At 44.9% G+C, this 17,308-nt stretch overlaps 2 protein-coding genes across 5 annotated transcripts in view; one reads left to right on the top strand and one right to left on the bottom strand.

Moving 5' to 3' along the window:
- Positions 1-9,041, top strand: part of Acss2 (acyl-CoA synthetase short chain family member 2) — a 37,823-nt gene extending 28,782 nt beyond the window's left edge. For 2 of the 3 annotated variants that reach the window (XM_021640512.2, XM_021640513.2), the window contains 11 exons: positions 1,763-1,900; positions 2,402-2,572; positions 2,846-2,979; positions 3,171-3,303; positions 3,391-3,447; positions 3,625-3,705; positions 4,770-4,878; positions 6,916-6,984; positions 7,297-7,473; positions 8,002-8,076; positions 8,209-9,041. In XM_021640512.2, coding sequence (XP_021496187.1) covers positions 1,763-1,900; positions 2,402-2,572; positions 2,846-2,979; positions 3,171-3,303; positions 3,391-3,447; positions 3,625-3,705; positions 4,770-4,878; positions 6,916-6,984; positions 7,297-7,473; positions 8,002-8,076; positions 8,209-8,336 — 1,272 coding nt within the window. In that variant the 3' untranslated portion in view covers positions 8,337-9,041. The remainder of the gene's footprint in view (positions 1-1,762; positions 1,901-2,401; positions 2,573-2,845; positions 2,980-3,170; positions 3,304-3,390; positions 3,448-3,624; positions 3,706-4,769; positions 4,879-6,915; positions 6,985-7,296; positions 7,474-8,001; positions 8,077-8,208) is intronic. The other variant, XM_060382993.1, reaches the window with a different exon arrangement.
- Positions 9,042-9,393: 352 nt separating this feature from the next.
- The window catches only part of Gss (glutathione synthetase), a 30,259-nt gene continuing 22,344 nt past the window's right edge, over positions 9,394-17,308 (bottom strand). For both annotated transcript variants that reach the window (XM_021640514.2, XM_060382996.1), the window contains 4 exons: positions 13,621-13,815; positions 13,104-13,185; positions 11,034-11,223; positions 9,394-9,954 (listed from right to left, as the gene is read on the bottom strand). In XM_021640514.2, the coding sequence (XP_021496189.1) occupies positions 9,831-9,954; positions 11,034-11,223; positions 13,104-13,185; positions 13,621-13,815 (591 nt within the window). In that variant the 3' untranslated portion in view covers positions 9,394-9,830. The remainder of the gene's footprint in view (positions 9,955-11,033; positions 11,224-13,103; positions 13,186-13,620; positions 13,816-17,308) is intronic.

Below are 17,308 nucleotides of genomic sequence, written 5' to 3'. Positions count from 1 at the left end.
TCAAGGTATATGTCTGACACTTTGGTTTTTTTTTTTTAAATAATAATCACAAAACAAGGGTATATGACTGTATATTAAAGAAAGGTATTTATCTAACATTGCTATATGTGCCAGTCAACCAGGGCCATTGAACATCCCAAGAATCTATTGGAAGCAGATGTAATGGCATATACTTGTAATCCCAGCATGCTGGGGCTGGAGAATTGTAGTTGGAGGCAAGCCTAAGACCTTGTCTCAAAGTAAAACCAAAATAATTTACTGACTATGAAAGGGCTTTAAGATAGATGAAAACCCCCAAAATTTCTCACCATCTTAACCTTTTCCCTGGTGTCATTAAACTTAACCCCTAACCTTTCTGACATTAGTTAGTCCCTCTCTACCTGCAACAATCAAAGGCCTGATATTATTAGAAATTTATAAAATCCTGTCAGACCTTTATGGCGAAAGGAACTATCCTTGTTTAAAAAAACAAAAACAAACAACAACAACAACAAAAAAAAAACCCTCAAGGGGCGAGAGAAAAGGCTTAGCATTAAGAGCACTTGCAGCTCATGAGGGGAATGGGGCTCCCAGCACTCACATCACAAGCTCACAGTTGCATATAACTCCAGTTCCAGGAGATCCACAACCTTTCTCTTGCCTTCACAGGCACCTCCTGCACTTACACGGCACACCAACGTCCACTCACGTCTACACACATGAAAAAGAAAAATGACTGACTCTTGTGGCCATATGGCTAAAAGATCTAACTCCAGTATACTTCTTTAGATACCTAGGGAATCCATCTTCATCAACAGAGTTTAGACTAGAAAAACTAGTTTTCAAAGAAGTGATACAGTCATGTAAAGAAAGTAGTTTCAAAAGAGAGATGAGAGAAACTTTGGGATTTATCAAAGGCGATCAAGCTTAGTAGGCTATCCCTTTCCTGAGAGGAATTTACCTTGGTGCTTCTCTACTAACTTGAAACAAAACTTCTTGCTGAATGGAGCCTGTCTCCTCAAGTGGGAGCTGTTGTGGGAAACCCTATTGCTTCTATGAAGACACTAGAGAGAACCTCCAGAATGAGATGGGATCTAAACACAGGAAAAAATTCCCGAACCCAAATCTGTTTGGTTTTCTTGCTATGAACTAACAGAATGAAGTGTTCCCCTCACCTGTAGGCAGTGACTAATTTTGTTTTTCTGACTTGTGTGATTGTCTACATCCCGCTGATGTGCCACAGTCCTGTAGTGTGTGTGTGCATCTGGGCTGTGTGTGCAGTTATTTATCCAACAAAAACATCTTTTGAGTGTCAGACCCAAAACTATGTGCTAAGGCCATGGGGGGAATACAGTTATTCCACCATCCTCTAAGAGGTCCCTGTCTAGTTGGGGGAGATAATAATCAAGAAAACAAAATAACTGGAAATGTGTGTTGTATGGGAAAGAAAGCAGGACGATGAATAACAACGGGTGGGGATGGGAGTTTGTCAGATACCCTTCAGCGGAAGTCTTCTAGGAAGGTGATATTTCAGCTGGGCACTGCAAGATATGAGAGAGCCAGTAGAGTGGCATTCCTCAAAGCAAAGCCAGGTAAGGGGGGTTCTGGGCTAGAGGCAGGACAAGAATGGCAGAGTAAGCCTGTTTTCTCTGCTCCATTGTACCCTTGAAGGGCCACCTTCCTTTCCTGTACCCCTATATGCAGGTGTCAGGTGGGGGTGTCTCCTGCCTCAGTCTTGAACTTTTTACAGTTCATCCCTGCCCACTTTTGTCTTCCTCTTCAGATCTCCTGGAATGAAGGGGTTGACTTGTGGTGGCATGAACTCATGCAACAGGCAGGGGATGAGTTTGAGCCTGAATGGTGTGATGCTGAGGACCCACTCTTCATCTTGTATACCAGTGGCTCCACAGGCAAACCCAAGGTCAGTGTGTGTGTGTGTGTGTAGGGATGAGAAGTGAGTTTCTGAGGAAGTTTGGAATGACCGACAAAAACCATTAGATGAAGTTTTGAGAATGTAAGTGATATGGGTGACTCAGATATACAATCTAAGGATGTAAGTGGTCAGTATATGTTTATGACATCAGAGTATGATAAAGGAGATGGAAGAGAGACAGATGTCAAGAAAGGGCATTGGCGCTGGGTGGTGGTGGCACATCTGTTTAATCCTAGCACTTGGGAGGCAGAGGCAGGCGGATCTCTGAGTTTGAGGCCAGCCTGGTCTACAGAATGAGTTCCAGGAAAGCCAGGGCTCTATTACACAGAGAAACCCTGTCTTAAAACAAAAAAACCAACCAAACAGAAAAAGGACATTGGCAGGGTTAAAATCTTTAAGAAGAATCTCCTTCCAGCTCTGTGCAAGCTCCATTTGTTGGTCAGTAGAGGTGGACACAAAACCCCAACCTGAGTCCCATTCTCCCCACAGGGTGTGGTGCACACAGTTGGAGGCTACATGCTCTATGTGGCTACAACGTTCAAGTATGTGTTTGATTTCCACCCAGAGGATGTATTCTGGTGCACAGCAGACATTGGCTGGATCACTGGTCATTCCTATGTCACCTATGGGCCACTGGCCAATGGTGCCACCAGTGTTTTGGTAAGATGGTAGCTGGGATGTGAACAAAATTCTCCTGGGTGACGAGCTCCCAAAGCTTCTTAGTCTAAAAAATGTAAACTTACACAGGGACCTGCTTCCTGGAGAAAGAGGACTCCTGAGGGGTTGTATGTCCTATTAGAAAGTTTCTTGGCTTGTGTAGTAAGGGGTAAAGACACGGTTGATCAGAAAGGGCAAATACAAACCTGAGGGGATGGTAGGGAATGGAAAGACTATTGGGAAGAGCCAAAAATAACCAGATTTCACTGGGGTCAGTTTGAGGGGATCCCCACGTACCCCGATGAGAGCCGCTTGTGGAGCATTGTGGACAAATACAAGGTGACCAAGTTCTACACGGCACCAACAGCAATCCGGATGCTCATGAAGTTTGGAGATGAACCTGTCACCAAGTGAGACCCCTCCCCATCCGGTATCCCATAGGTACCCTTCAGAACTACGCACTGCCCCTTGTGCAGTTTCTTTCCGTTGTCCCAACTTCTTGGCTCAGAATAGGGGAGGGAGCAAAGGAATGCGAAATGCATGTGTGTTTTGGCTTCTGGTGGTACTCAGAACTTTCTTTTCTTCCACTTTCCTGCCAAAGGCATAGCCGGGCATCCTTGCAGGTCCTGGGCACAGTAGGTGAACCCATCAACCCTGAAGCCTGGCTATGGTACCACCGTGTCGTAGGTTCCCAGCGTTGCCCCATTGTAGACACCTTCTGGCAAACAGAAACAGTGAGTAAGAAACAGTGATTCAGGAGTCTAGGGCTTAGGGACAATGCAGGAAAACTGATACAAACCCCTGATCTCTGACTTCCACAGGGTGGCCATATGCTGACCCCTCTCCCTGGTGCCACACCCATGAAGCCTGGTTCTGCTGTGAGTAAAGTGCTTCTGCTAGTCTAGGACTTGGGCTTGGCAGGGATGGGATTTGGGGCTTCTGGCATATTAGAGAGTAGGGTACTGGACTGAGGGCTATGAGGAGTTTGGGACTCCTTGGGAGATGAGCCACAGTTGCCTCATCATTCTTGGACTGCACCTTTCATTTGCTTTTAGTCTTTCCCATTCTTCGGTGTGGCGCCTGCAATCTTGAATGAGTCTGGGGAAGAGCTGGAAGGGGAAGCTGAAGGCTATCTGGTGAGAACCTGGGATCTTTGGGAAAGGAAAGGGTCTGCTAAGGGTACTGTAACTATTTTCCCTGGTAGTTGCTAAGGACAAATACAGTTGAGAGTTTGTCCTTTGCTGAAAGACACCAATGCAGAGCCTTCCAGATTCTTCTCTGAACCCTTACTTTTTGGCACATAGACTCTTAAGGGCTTTTTAAGTCTATGTTCCAAGAGTCATGATGATAGTTTTTTGAAGCCAGGAAGACTTAGTCCAATTTTTCCTTTAACATCCATTTCTGGAGAAAGGGATCTTTTAGCATGAAGACTAATCATGTAGGCTCTGGAGTCAGCCTGCCCATATTCGGACCCTGACTCTGCCTTCTCTGTCGCCTCAGATAAGCTGCTGTTACCTATTGCTTTTGAATATAGTTTTCTCAATTGTAAAATTGGGTTATAAAATATATAAATAATAGAAGTTATCTCCTACATTTTTTGAAGTCAGATAATCCATACAAGAGGGTTAGCCTGGAACTGAGCTGGTAGTGCTCGTGAACATTAGTTGTTGCAGTTTTCATGGTTAGTACCTGTCAATCCCATCCCATGTCACCCTTTCAAGGTCAGGTTAGTAACAGAGGCATGACTTGAATCTAAGCTTTCTTACTCAACCTAGAATTCTGCTGGCACAGAACTGATCAATTAGAAATTATTTATTCACTCATATAGTGAATATGACTTTTTAAATGACTTGTTTGCATTTAACTGAACCTGCTTTCCTGAGTAATAGCCAAAAGAAACCCACATTTACTAGATGCTTATTACTCCCCGAACATTGTACTAGACAATTTTTACATACTATTAATTTAATCCTTACAATAACTTTAGAATTTATTATTTACAGTTGAGGATCCTGAAGTTCAGAGAAGCAAAGTCACTTACTTGAGGTCATGTAGAATTGGGATTCTGAGCCAGGCTCATCTGTCCTTACTTCTTAGGCATGGCATTTAGGATATTTTCCTTCAGGTTTAGCAAAGCTATGGTTGTCTTCCTGTGAGACAGCCTAGATAATGCAATCAGTATACCTTCTGTGCTTCCCAGGTGTTTAAGCAGCCCTGGCCAGGGATCATGCGCACAGTCTACGGGAACCACACACGTTTTGAGACCACCTACTTTAAGAAGTTCCCTGGCTACTATGTGACAGGAGATGGTGAGCCTCCCTCCAAGACATACCTTCACTTCCCACTTTCAGAAGAGTTGGCGAGGGGTGAAAAACAGACAAAGGAATAGATCCCAATGTCTGTACCTGTCCCAGGAGAGGTACAGGGAAGTCTCTAAGGGCAGGAATGAGAGCTGAAGAAATGGCTGAATGGTTAAGAACACTTATTGCTCTTCCAGAAGTTCCAAGTTTAGGTCCCAGGACCCATGCCATGTGGCTCACAACCTGTAACTCCAGCTCCAGTGACTCTAATGCCCTCTTCTGTCCTTAGTGGGCAGCCACACACAAGTGGATACACTCATACACAGACACACACAGAGAAATGAGTGTTGCAGAAAGATGTCTAGGGAAAGAGGCTCTTCTATTTTACTCTAGTATTGGCAAAGATAGGGCATGTAGAAATGGGTATGACTATGTCATGTTTGGTGTCATGTCTGGTTCCCATTTGTTCACTGTCTACCAGTTTATCCATCCTTCAGTATTTATTGAGTGCCTACTATGACCAGGCACTGATCTGATGAGCACATGGTATATTGACAGTGAATGACACTGTCAAATTCTCTTACCTCATGGGGCTCATTTTTTAGTAAGGAGGGGAAAAATAATAAACCAAGCTTATTATTATAAGTTAGTCATAAGTAGAGATACATGCTATGAAGAAAACAATGAGATAGAAGCCTTCAATGAGAAGGCTCCTCTGAGTGATATTTGAACAGAGGCCTGAGCATTTAAAAGGGATCAAGCAAGTATGGAGAAATCTACAGTAAGAGTATTATAAAGAGTAGATATAACCTTGAAATTCACATGAAATGGACTGAAGCCTGTGAGGCTGGAGTGAAGTAAGCCTGGGGAAGACTATCTCGTTAAGTTATAAAGACAGATAATAGATAATATAGAGCCGTGTAGATGTGGTAAGCAATCTAGATTTTATTCCAAGGACAGAGGAAGCTGGAATGCACTCAGTTGGTAGAGTACTTGCCTCTGTGTGCACAAAATTCTAGAATCTGTTCCCACCACCACATTAAACTGAGCAACAACGCAATCATAGTACTTGGGAGACAGAAGCAGAAGAGTTAGGAATTCAGGGCCAACTTTGATACAAAGTGAATTTGGGCCAGCTTGGGGTACATAAGGCCCTGTCCGAAAGGTGGATGAAGGATGGAGATACAGCTAAGTAGTAACATGTTTGCCTAGTATACCTCAAGTCTTTAGTCTTCAATAAGACACACACATACACACACACACACACACACACACACACACACACACGTGCGCACGCGCAGTGAGGAGCAGCCAGTTAGTAATTGGAAAGAAATTTTGAATGTTCTAAAAAATATAATTGAAATTTGTTATATTATTTATTTATTACAATTATTCAAATTATGCCCAAAGTCGGCAGCTTCAGAAAACACATAGTTTCTTGAGGATCAGGATCTGAGTGTCTTGGTTGGGTGGTTCTCAGTCAGGGTGTCTTATGGGTAAGAATCAAGCTGTTAGCTGTAGCTGTAGTCACTGAAAGGTCTGGCTTATCCTAGAGGGTCTGTTTATATGTGGGTTCACATGGCTTTAGGCAGGATCCTCAGGCAGATGTAAGTGATTGACATGGGTGCTAGGAACCGAACCTTGGTCCTCTGGAAGAATAGGGAGTTTAGGTGGGATCTCTTCATAAGGTTACTCACATGGCATCTGGCTACACCCAGAACAAAAGATCTGGGAGAACAGACTAAAATGGAAGCTAAAATGTCTTCAGTAAGCTCATCTCAGAAGTGACATCTATCATTTCTGCCAAATTCTGCTGGTCACATGAACTATTATAGAAAGAGAAAGAAGGCTAAATAAAGTTATAAATACTAGAAAATGGAGATTGGTGGGGCTATCTTGGAGGCTAGCTGCTAGGGTGAACAAAAGTGGAAGCAGGAAAACTTGTTAAAATATTGCAATAAGCTACTGTAGTAGGTGTGGCAGTTTTACCATGTAAATCGTGTATCCTGCTTTAGGGTACTTAATATGTCGAACATTTCTTCCCAGGCTGCCGGCGGGATCAGGATGGCTATTACTGGATCACTGGCAGGATTGATGACATGCTCAATGTGTCTGGTGAGGGTCCACTATCCCCTCCCATCTCACTAGCTCTTTTCCTTTAGCAATTCCTAGACAAAACCTTTGAAGAGAGCCAGGACAATCCTATTATGAGGCTGTGTGCAGAGTGTGCCACTCAGGCCTAGGCCCAGGTTTTGGAGGAAAAGTATAATGCATGCTAGAATATGACACGATAGAGGAGCTTGGGAGGTCAAGACATGCTTGGAGGCATGCCATTTGACCAGATCAGATCAGCTGTGGGTACAAATGGAGCAAGAGCTGGGGCAAGGAAGGAGAGATTCTCTCATGCACTTCCTTTCTCTTGACAAGGACATCTTCTGAGTACAGCAGAGGTGGAATCAGCACTTGTGGAACATGAGGCTGTTGCAGAGGCAGCTGTGGTGGGCCACCCGCACCCTGTGAAGGGTGAATGCCTCTACTGCTTTGTCACCTTGTGTGATGGCCACACCTTCAGCCCCACCCTCACCGAGGAACTCAAGAAACAGAGTAAGGAGCTTCCTGGGGCAGGAACCGAAGGACTTGCAAGTTGTCGTAGCAAATTACTAACAGCCCCCAGGGGATCCTATGGGGTGACTGCTGCCTCCCTGTTCAGTCTCCATTAGTCTCCCCACTGAGATCATAATAGGTGACTTTTTCAGAAAACTTTTTCTGCGTCACTCCCAGCATCAGTGCTGTAAATGCTTTATCGCATGTAATTCCTAGAATTACCACCACAAAATAGATCCAGTTGTAAAGAAAAGAAACTTCAGGTGCAGAGAAGTTGAACTGCTTGCTCAAGGTTATGCTGCCAGAGGTGGGATTTAAACTCTGGCAGGATCCTAGAGACAAAGTTTCATGAACATGAATTAAAATAAAACAAAGGAGTAAAGAGATACTATGTTAAGAGAGAATGGGGAGCTGTAAACCTCAAAATGACTCTAGACAACTCTGAAGAAGAAACAGCTGGGGAAATAAAGTCATGAGGAAATCTGGCTAAAGGCACTAAAGACATACTTGATAACTTGTTGGTTACAGTTAGAGAAAAGATTGGTCCCATTGCCACACCAGACTACATCCAGAATGCACCTGGCTTGCCTAAAACACGCTCAGGTAAGTTCAAAGTCCTCCAGGGACTGGGATGGCCAAAAGCCCAGTGGTGGCAGGTGTGTGGATAAAAGTTCTTAAAAGGGCTGGGATCAGTGAGCATTGTTACCAAGTAATAAGAGGTGTGTGGGTTACCAGGGAAAATCATGAGGCGAGTACTCCGGAAGATTGCTCAGAATGACCATGACCTGGGGGATACATCCACAGTGGCTGACCCATCCGTCATCAGTCATCTCTTCAGTCACCGCTGCCTGACCACCCAGTGAACAAGACTCTCGTTCAGGATTTCCCTGTGCTTGGCTCTCCAAATTTCTTCCCATCCACCCTGCCCCTACCCAGGAGTACCATCGGCCAGTGCTGGTTAGCACTTTGGCTGAAAATAGGGAGACAGTTTCCTAGACTGCCAGGCAGAAGGGACAGGGCTCAGGTCAACCTCAGAGTGATGTACTCTTAGACTGCAAAGAGGTTTCCAAACCCAGAACAGAGACTTGAATACCATGTTCTCAACCAAAGTTAGCTAGCTATTCAGAATCTAAGTGAGGGCCTAGCTGGAAGTAGGGCGGTAACTCTAATCCTTTCAGCTTTCTCAGAAAGCACCAATTCTTATCTTTGGCCTACACTAGCCTTTAGAAATGACAGTCTGTGAATCTATGAATAATTATCTTTTTTTAATAAATACTTTGTTGTCTCTGTTCTGAGTCTGAATTCCTTGCCAGATGATAGCACTGTTTGCCCATTTATTCTAGAGACTATGCAAGTTTGCTCAGTCTCCAGAGGATTCTCATATCATCTGCTTCATTGAAAAAGTAAGATATGCTGTTCCCAGAGCCAAGGGAGTTAACATTCCTAGTCCTGCACTATGAACAGAATGCTGCCCACGAGGGGCACTCTGAGGTGAAACACTGTTCTTATACTTTCTGTGCTCAAGACCTACTGTTGTAGGAATAAAGTTTATGAGCTCAAGAACATAATTGTTTTTCTTAGGTATTTGTGTGTTCATTAGCTGCTCTGAATGTGTATGGCAAATGGGAAGGGGACTGCTCTTCTTCAGACTGCCCCAGAACCCTTTGGGCAGAACCAGGCAGAGCTCCACTCTGAAGAATGCTGACAAGCAAGTGACTGAAGCCAGTTCACAGACCCTGTCTTGACCCTACAGTCCTCTGGAAGCATTAGCAAGTAACTCAGGATTAGAACTTCAGGGTCTCATGTATAAGATCTGAAACTAGTGGGGGACCCCCCCCACCCCAGTACAGCCCAGTCACCTTTCCTGCATATCCACCTTACATGGGCTGCCTTTCTCCTCTTGGAATAGGAAACAGTGAGTCATTGAATCAGTTGTTTTATTTAGGGCAGAGCTGGGGAAGTCTATGCCTTTCTACCCCCTTCCTCCTGCCACTCAGTGCTATCCCAAGTCAAGGCACTAGGACCTGTGGGAAAGGTTGGTGAGAGGGTGATGAAGATTTGCCAAGTTTATGGCCCTTTGCCTCACAGCAGCTTCCATTCCCACACTCCAAAGATCTGGGACCTCTAGAACTCTGCTAATGGAATCATAGCTTCTCTCAGCCTTCAGACAGAAGTGACATCTATCACTTCAGACAGAAGGCCGAGAGAAGGTACCCAGGACTTTCCCTTCCCTGAAGACCCTGGAGGTCGATGGAAGAAACAAGCTCCCATAAGGTAGGAGAGCCCCTCAGGAGAGTTTAGAGGAATGCCAAGTACAAGGGATAGAAGGTCTCTTGGGTGAAGTCCCGAGTGTGCCCTCACACAGGGTAGGGGTTGTCCAGGACTGCCACTCCTGCTGCCACACCTCCATCTGCATGTTCGGTGGCTTTGGTTCGAAGCAGATGCCCCACGTGCTTGTTCATCACAAGTGTTGTTCCCTGTCTGCAGAAATGGGGTCAGGAGACATAACATTAGGAACCCTGGTCCCTTCTCTGGTCCCAGCTGACTGCCAGAGTGAAAGGGACTACATTTAAGAAATTCTAGGAGTTTAGAATCTGATTTAGAGTTGCATCCTAGCTTGGAAATTATTAGCTCTGAAGAGTCTCAACCTCGCTAAAAATGTCCTTAATTTAAGAAGTTCCTCTTATATTACAGGATGGTCATAAGGATTAAATAAAGTGAGAAAAGCATATAGCATGATTCAGATGCACATTTATGTCTGGGCTATATATTTCCTTTAACTCTGTCAAGGTGCCTGTGGTAGTAATAGGGGTAGGGATCGTGTCACACAAAATGCTGCAAGTGAGGAGAGGGAGTTTGTTGCTAGAGGAAGGCAATGGTGGAAGGTAGGGCAAGCTAGCATTTGCTGTCTTTACACCTTGCCCTGACCTTGAAGTATTTTGCAGCCAGATGCATTAAGGTCTTATTCCTTACAAATTCCAAAGTCCTCTTTTCTTTTCAGTTTTTCTTTTCTATATTTGAAACAGGGTCTCACTATGTTTCTTGGCTCCTCAGGAACTCACTGGCCTCTAACTCATAGAGATCTGCCTGTCTCTGCCTCCCAAGTTCTGGGATAAAAGGCATACACTACTATGCCTGCTTTCTTCTTGATTCCTAGTATTCAAATCCAAATCCGTAAGCCAATCAGGATTTCAAAGCCACTGAACACCTTCCTCTCTAATCTTTCTCTGGAATCCCTATTGGTTTAGAGCTGGACCCGACTTTCATACTCCCTGGAGCCTCCTATTCCTTCTTGTTGACTATCTTTTCTTAATCCTCTCGGTACCACACAGAACTTCCTTTACAGTTGTAAAGCATGTCTCTTTCAGGATTCGCTATGGGCTGGGTACATCTTGGGTCCCTGTCCTTATTTAACAGACATGGAAACAGGTAATAAAGCTGGGAACTGGCAGAGCTGAAACTGAAGCCCACAGCTCATGGCTCCATCCAAGTTTCATTCTATGCTTTCTTGGCTGGCACTCTTGTAGGGAAGTAGTAGGAGCTGCTCCTGACTGGCTTACCTGACATAGACACCAAAAATACCCAGCTCTGAGATGCACTGGACCACTTGGGCAGGGCTTCCAGGCCGTAGAAGGCAGTTCTCAAAAGGCTCAGGTTCAATCTTCTCCATGAGGATGTAGGAGGCTCTCTCCTCACTGTCCTTCAGCTGCTCCAGAGTTTGTACCATTTCCTCTCCATATAGGTTATTACCTGCAATTAAACCTGCAGTCACACAGAGCATATCTGGCTTCTGAGAAGGAGAGGTCACCTTGACAAGAAAGCCCACACCACACTATTCTGCCTGGCTTGCCCCATCTATGGATGCTTCTCCTCAGACACCAGGACTGCTTCCTTCTCTTCTTAAATGCTGGGGTTCTCTGGGCCTGGGGAGATGGCTCAGCCTGTAAAGTGTGTGCTGTGCAAGCACAAAGACTTGTAAAGCTAGGTGTGGGTGTGTTCATCTGTAACACTCTCAGGGCTGGGCAAGTGGAAGGTGGAGATAAGGTGGCTCCCCAGGGCTTGCTGGCTAAGCGCTGGTCTAGTCAGTTGGTGAGTTAGAGGATCAGTGACAGACAATATTTTAAAAAAATAACAAAAACAAAAAACAAAACACAACAAACAAACAAAAAAAAAACGGTGGAGAGCAACAGATGAAGACTGGATGTCAACCTCTGGCACCCACATGTATATACATATGTGAACTTGCATCCACATGGGTACTCACACATATACAAACAAACATGTTGAGATTCTCTACGGCTTCATCTACACTGTGTAAGTTAACTCCCATATTGTTAACTCAGGCTCTTTGTTCTAGATCATAAGCATGTAGCACTCATCCCCCAGTGCAAACTCAGCACAACCATCCGCATGGATATCTATTTTTGCTAGAATTTCTGAACTTGCTCCTTCTAATAGGACTCAGGAATGCCTGAGTTCCCTCTCCCTGTTTCTAACTCAGAAATGTCTCCATCTATGCTCTATATAGTCATAATCCTAGTGTGGGCCTCTACAGGGGTCTTCTTGACAATGTTATCAGCCTTCTTTCCTGGTCTCTGTCACAAATATCTCCTCTCATTCTAGTAAACCTATAAAGGCTGAAGCACTAAGCTTTGCAAGTTTTCATCACTGCTAAACCTACCTGGATCCTGGATAATTCATGTGTCCCTTCCCTGCTTAAAACTTTAATGGCTTCCTACCTAACTCATAAAATACAGTTTGTAACATGTTTGTGTGTGTGTTCACCTACACATACATGTGGATGCAGAGGCCAACATTGAAGTATTTTCCTCAATTCCTCCCACAGGGTCTCTCACTGAACCTGGAGCCCACTATTTCAGTTAGACTGGCTGGCCAGTGAGCCCCAGGATCTGCCTTTTTTCTGCCCTCCATTCCCAAGTCCTAGAGGTATAGATGCTTGCCATCATGTCTGGCTTTTATGTGGGGGGATGGGGATCCAGTGCTTGCAGAGCAAGAACTTTATTGACTAAGCCATCTCCTCAATCCCAAATTTCTTGAAATATTTTCAATGTGCTCTTTAGAGTCAGTCCCCAAAATTCATTCATTCCCAGCCCATATTCCTGTCATCTCCAACTCTAGCCTCACTAGTTTCTCATAACCTCTGAACAATCCAATCCAGGTTTTCATGGCCTACTGCATTTACCTGAATGATCTTTCTTCAGTTTAGAATGATCTTCCCTGCTTCTCACCCCCCACCCCCAACCTGGAATACTACCTGTCCCTTAAGACCCAAGTGGAAAATAAATTCCTGCCCTCCAGGAGTTTCACAGTAAACAGAAATACAGGCATTTCCTTAGACTTCCCAGTATGCACCTATTCCATTTCTCTATAATCTACCTACAGGAAACTCAAACTAAGCTTGTCCAAATTCTTCAGTGTAGGTAATCAGATCCCCTTGTACTCCACAGTGCTTGGTTTCAGGGTGCTGGGATATATGCTTCCTGCTGGGATCTGTGTTTCTTTCTCTTGTAACCACTAAGCCTAAGACTGTACCCACATCAAGAGCCAATAAGCACTGGCAACAGCTCGTAGCCCTTCGCTGAGCAGCTCAACAGAGGAGATCCACCTACCTCCACCCTCTCTCTGGGGCTTCAGCACAAAGTGACTAGGAGCAGCGAGGGCCTCAGCAATGGCCTGGTCCCCTTCTTCACCCTGACAAGAGGCAGAAAGCAGTCACTAGAAATCAGGCTAAGAGGGCAGCTGAGGTCCTGCTGGTCGTACAGAGTGGCATCAGGGGAAGGGGCAGAAGGGGAAACAACCAAAAATTCCTTTAGGCTCGACACTTAAGTTGGACTTGACTCTTAACTTCCTTGTAGCACTAAATAGAACAGGCTTTCAGGACTACAGAAAAGGCCTATTCTCCATAGTGACTTTCCCTGCTTTTCATCCTTATCATCATCGTTGCTGAGGGAGTTTACAATGGGTTTTAGCTCCCAGATTTTAACCTCTGGCTTCAGGGGGTTCTCAGAGCACCAAGGATATGAGTCATAATGCCAGCCATAATGGCCAGCTACACTGCACCCTCCCTAAGACATTAGGGTCCAGGTCTCTGCTATGTGGCCTGTGATAGGAAAAAACACTACATACCATGTCAAGTGAATAGAGGCCCGCAAAGGTAGCTCGAAGGCGGGCCACAACCTCAGGCTGCCCTGGGAGCAGCACCTCCAGCAGGCCCACCCTGCTCAGTTCCTGCTGCACCTTCTTAGTTCCAGCCAGCTGTGTGGCAATGTCCGGACACTTGGCAGCACATGATCTCTCTAGCAGGAGGCGTGCTTCCCAGTTCTGCAGATGCAATAAGACCAAAGAGCCTTTGTTGAATAGGTGCCAGGCACTGTGCCTTTTAATCTTCAAGCTGATTGCCATTACAACATCCTTGTGAAGCAGATACGACCTCTCAGTCTGCAGGACTCTTGCCTTTGGGGAGTTTGTGGTCTAGCCAACTAATACACGTTCAGAATTAAATGGAAAATTACTACATGAAACTCTCTTTAGAGAAGAGGAACAGGGTCTCACTTTGTAGCCCTGTCTGACCTGAAACTTGCCATGTAGACCAGGTTGGTTCTCAAACTCACAGAGATCCGGCCTGCCGCTGCCTCCCAAGTGCTGGGATTAAAGGCATGTACTACCACATCCAGAAAAGATATTTTGTAAGAGTAAAGAAAAATCCTTTCCCCTCCCCCTCTTCCCCTCTCCTCTCCCTTCCTCCTTCCTTTCTCCCCCTTCTCCCCACACTCCACCTATCCTCTTTTAAGACAGAATCTCATTTGGTAGCCAAGTTGGCTTAGAATCCCTAGATAGCCTAGGCTGTCCGCATGCCTCAGCCTTCAGAGTGCTAGATTTGTTCTTTCTTTTCTTTCTTTCTTCCTTTCTCTCTCTCTCTCTCTCTCTCTCTCTCTCTCTCTCTCTCTCTCCAGTCACAGAGATCTACCTGGCTCTGCCTCCCCCAATGCTGGGATTAAAGGTGTGTATCACCACTAAAGGTTGATTTGTCATTTCTTACCAGGATCTGGTTATGTTGTCCAGGCTGGCCTAATGTAATCTTTCTGCCTCAGCTTCCTGCAGGCTGGGATTATTAACATTCACCACCACACTTCACTGGGTGAGGTTTGACTATAAGCTTGACTGTAAGCTTAGCTTTTCACTGGGATCCAGATAAAATCCAACACTTAAAAATCTGGTTAACCATATAACCTTTAGCATTTTATCAAATGAAGTCCTTGCTTAGAGTGCCTACGAGACCCTGTAAGACTGAGTCCCCCCTTTTTTTTTCTCATTTCATGCTGCTGCTCCCAGCTACTCCCCCTAGCTCCTGACTCTCACATTCTAGCCATGCAAGCCTATAATTACTCAAATTTCACTCCTTCTTAAGGATCTTTTATTTACTGTTTTCTTTGCCTGAAAATCTTGGCCTTTTAGCTTTTTCCCATGGATAGCTATATCCTTCTCATCCTCAACTCTTGGTTGGTTCGGTCACCTTTCCCCTCATTATTCTACCTAATATGAGTTTCTCCAAAACCCTCTATCTTTTCATCCTCTTCTGAACAGGATGAAAAGATAGAGGCCAATTACTTTTCAGCTAGGTTTTTCCACCCTCCCCCCCAGCTGGCAGTGGGGTCTTGAGTACAAAGTCAGTCAGAGTTACAAAGATCCGGGACAGCCAGCGCTATAGAATAAGAGCCTCTCTCAATAAGCATAACAAAAAACAAAACTAAATTTTTTTCTATTTTTTTTTTCTTTCTGATATTCATCTCCCTAACTAGACTGTGAATTTACCATAAGAACCAGACCCTTGGTTTTTGCGTTGTTTTCTGTTATATCCCCACAGAAATGCGGTTTCTGACACTTCATAGGTACTGTTATTGTTGCTCAGAGAAGTGAAATGTGAGTAATACCCTGACAATAGGCAGTCTGACGGGTGAAACTCACTGGAGAATGGGTCCTCGGGCAAACAGGATCTTAGGAACAAAGGCCTGCAGGTGGCTAATCACAGGTTGAACAGTCTTATTGTGTTAGGAGCTTAGACTACAAGAGACAGGGAAACCTCAGAGGATCAGGCCCCCAGCTCTGGTCCCCATTCTCTGGCACTGGGTAGAAAGCTGCCCTTGTCTAGACCATGGACACTGTCCACAGCTGGATCAAGGCTGAGGCCTAAAGTGCAAACACCATCCCCACCCAGTGCTGTCCAATGGAGTGGCTGACCTGCTCTTCACCAATCATCTCAGTTCACTGACTAACTGCTGGTCTGACATCCTGGGCAGAGTCATCGAGGCCCAGAACCTCAGACTGGAAAGATGTCTTAGAAAGCAAACCTCAAACACAAGAAGAGTCATCTAACAAGTCACTTGTAGCTGTTGTCCATGGTCTTAGAGTAGCCCGGCTGCTCTCTATAACCACTTTTTTCTTTCCTTTGTTAGCTCACCCTTTCCCCTTCTCAGTTTAAACTGTTCCCCTGACTCCCTGTCCTGAAGCTTGGGTCCATTTTCCCAACACACATTTCTGTCTTCTACAGTCAGCAAGTTTCCAGTACTCTAACTACATCTCTGGACAAAGGAACTTTCCCTGAGCTGCCCTTAGGCAGAGCTGTCCCACATAGAGCTCGACCCTAGAGAACCCCAGGTGAACTATAAATCTCACAGGGGACCCTTCATTTCCAAGTGTAGCTCCCTGCTTTCAGAAGCCGAGACCCAGGAGGGCTGGGAAAGCTATCACAGTCATGACTCGCACCGGCCAGGGTATTTCCTCGCTCCTTTTGTTAAGTATTTCTAAAAGATTTATTATCTCATGTGTACAAGTGCTTTTCTCTGTGCATATATGTGTACTCTGAATGTGCCTGGTACCTGTGAAGGGCAGAAGAGGGCACTGATCTCCTGGAACTGGACTACAGATGGTTGTAAACTGCCATGTGGGTTGAGAACCAAACCTAAGTCTTCTACAAGAGCAGTAAGTGATCTTAACTGCTGAGCCTTTCCCCAGCCCACCTTACTCTCTCTCTCTCTCTCTTTCTAAATCCTTGTAAGCAGGGATTTTTAGCCTCTCTTCCATGCTATAAATGTTAACCTCAGGAGAGAAGAATGTCATATTCAGAATACAATGGCCTGAGAGTCAGAAATCCTGGGAAATTCTTGTGGGGTTTTAGATAAGCCTCTGCTTATATTCTTCTTGTACATAGAATAAGAATCTGTCTCAATAAACATAACAAACCAAAACTCAAAAAATCATTTTCTGCTTTTTCTTTCTGATGTTCAGCTCCCCAACCAGGCTGTGTATTCACCATAAGAACCACGCCCTTGGTTTTTGCCTTGTTTTCTCTTATAACCCCACAGAAATGCAGTTTCTGGTACTTCATAGGTACTCAGTATCTGTTACTGTTGCTCAGTGAGGCTCTGCATGGCTCCAAACTTTAGTTTCCTCATCCATATAATGAGGATAATTATAAGCCTCACAGGACAGTTTTAAGAGTTAAATAAAATGTGTAGAAAGTAATTTCTGAAACTATATGCTAGTTAGCAGGATGAGGCAATAAAATTGCCATGAATGTAAATGAGAACGTGATAAAACAAAACAAAACAACCTTTCTCATTCAAATAAAGGGGAGGGAAAGAAAATGCAAATGGTCAGTGAAACTGGGCATGCTGACTCACGCCTGTACCGTCAGCATCTGGAAGGCTGAGGTAGGAGACTGCCACTCACAGAGTTTCAGGTCAGCCTGGGCTCCAAAGAAGACCCTGCTCCTCCCTACACAAAGAAAAAGCCACAGAAAAGAACAAACAAAGGT

Source organism: Meriones unguiculatus, chromosome 4 (genome assembly GCF_030254825.1).
Source record: "Meriones unguiculatus strain TT.TT164.6M chromosome 4, Bangor_MerUng_6.1, whole genome shotgun sequence".
Taxonomy (NCBI): domain Eukaryota; kingdom Metazoa; phylum Chordata; class Mammalia; order Rodentia; family Muridae; genus Meriones; species Meriones unguiculatus.
The sequence above is the reverse complement of the archived record's forward strand: the minus strand, read 5'-3'. Positions and strand labels throughout refer to the sequence as shown.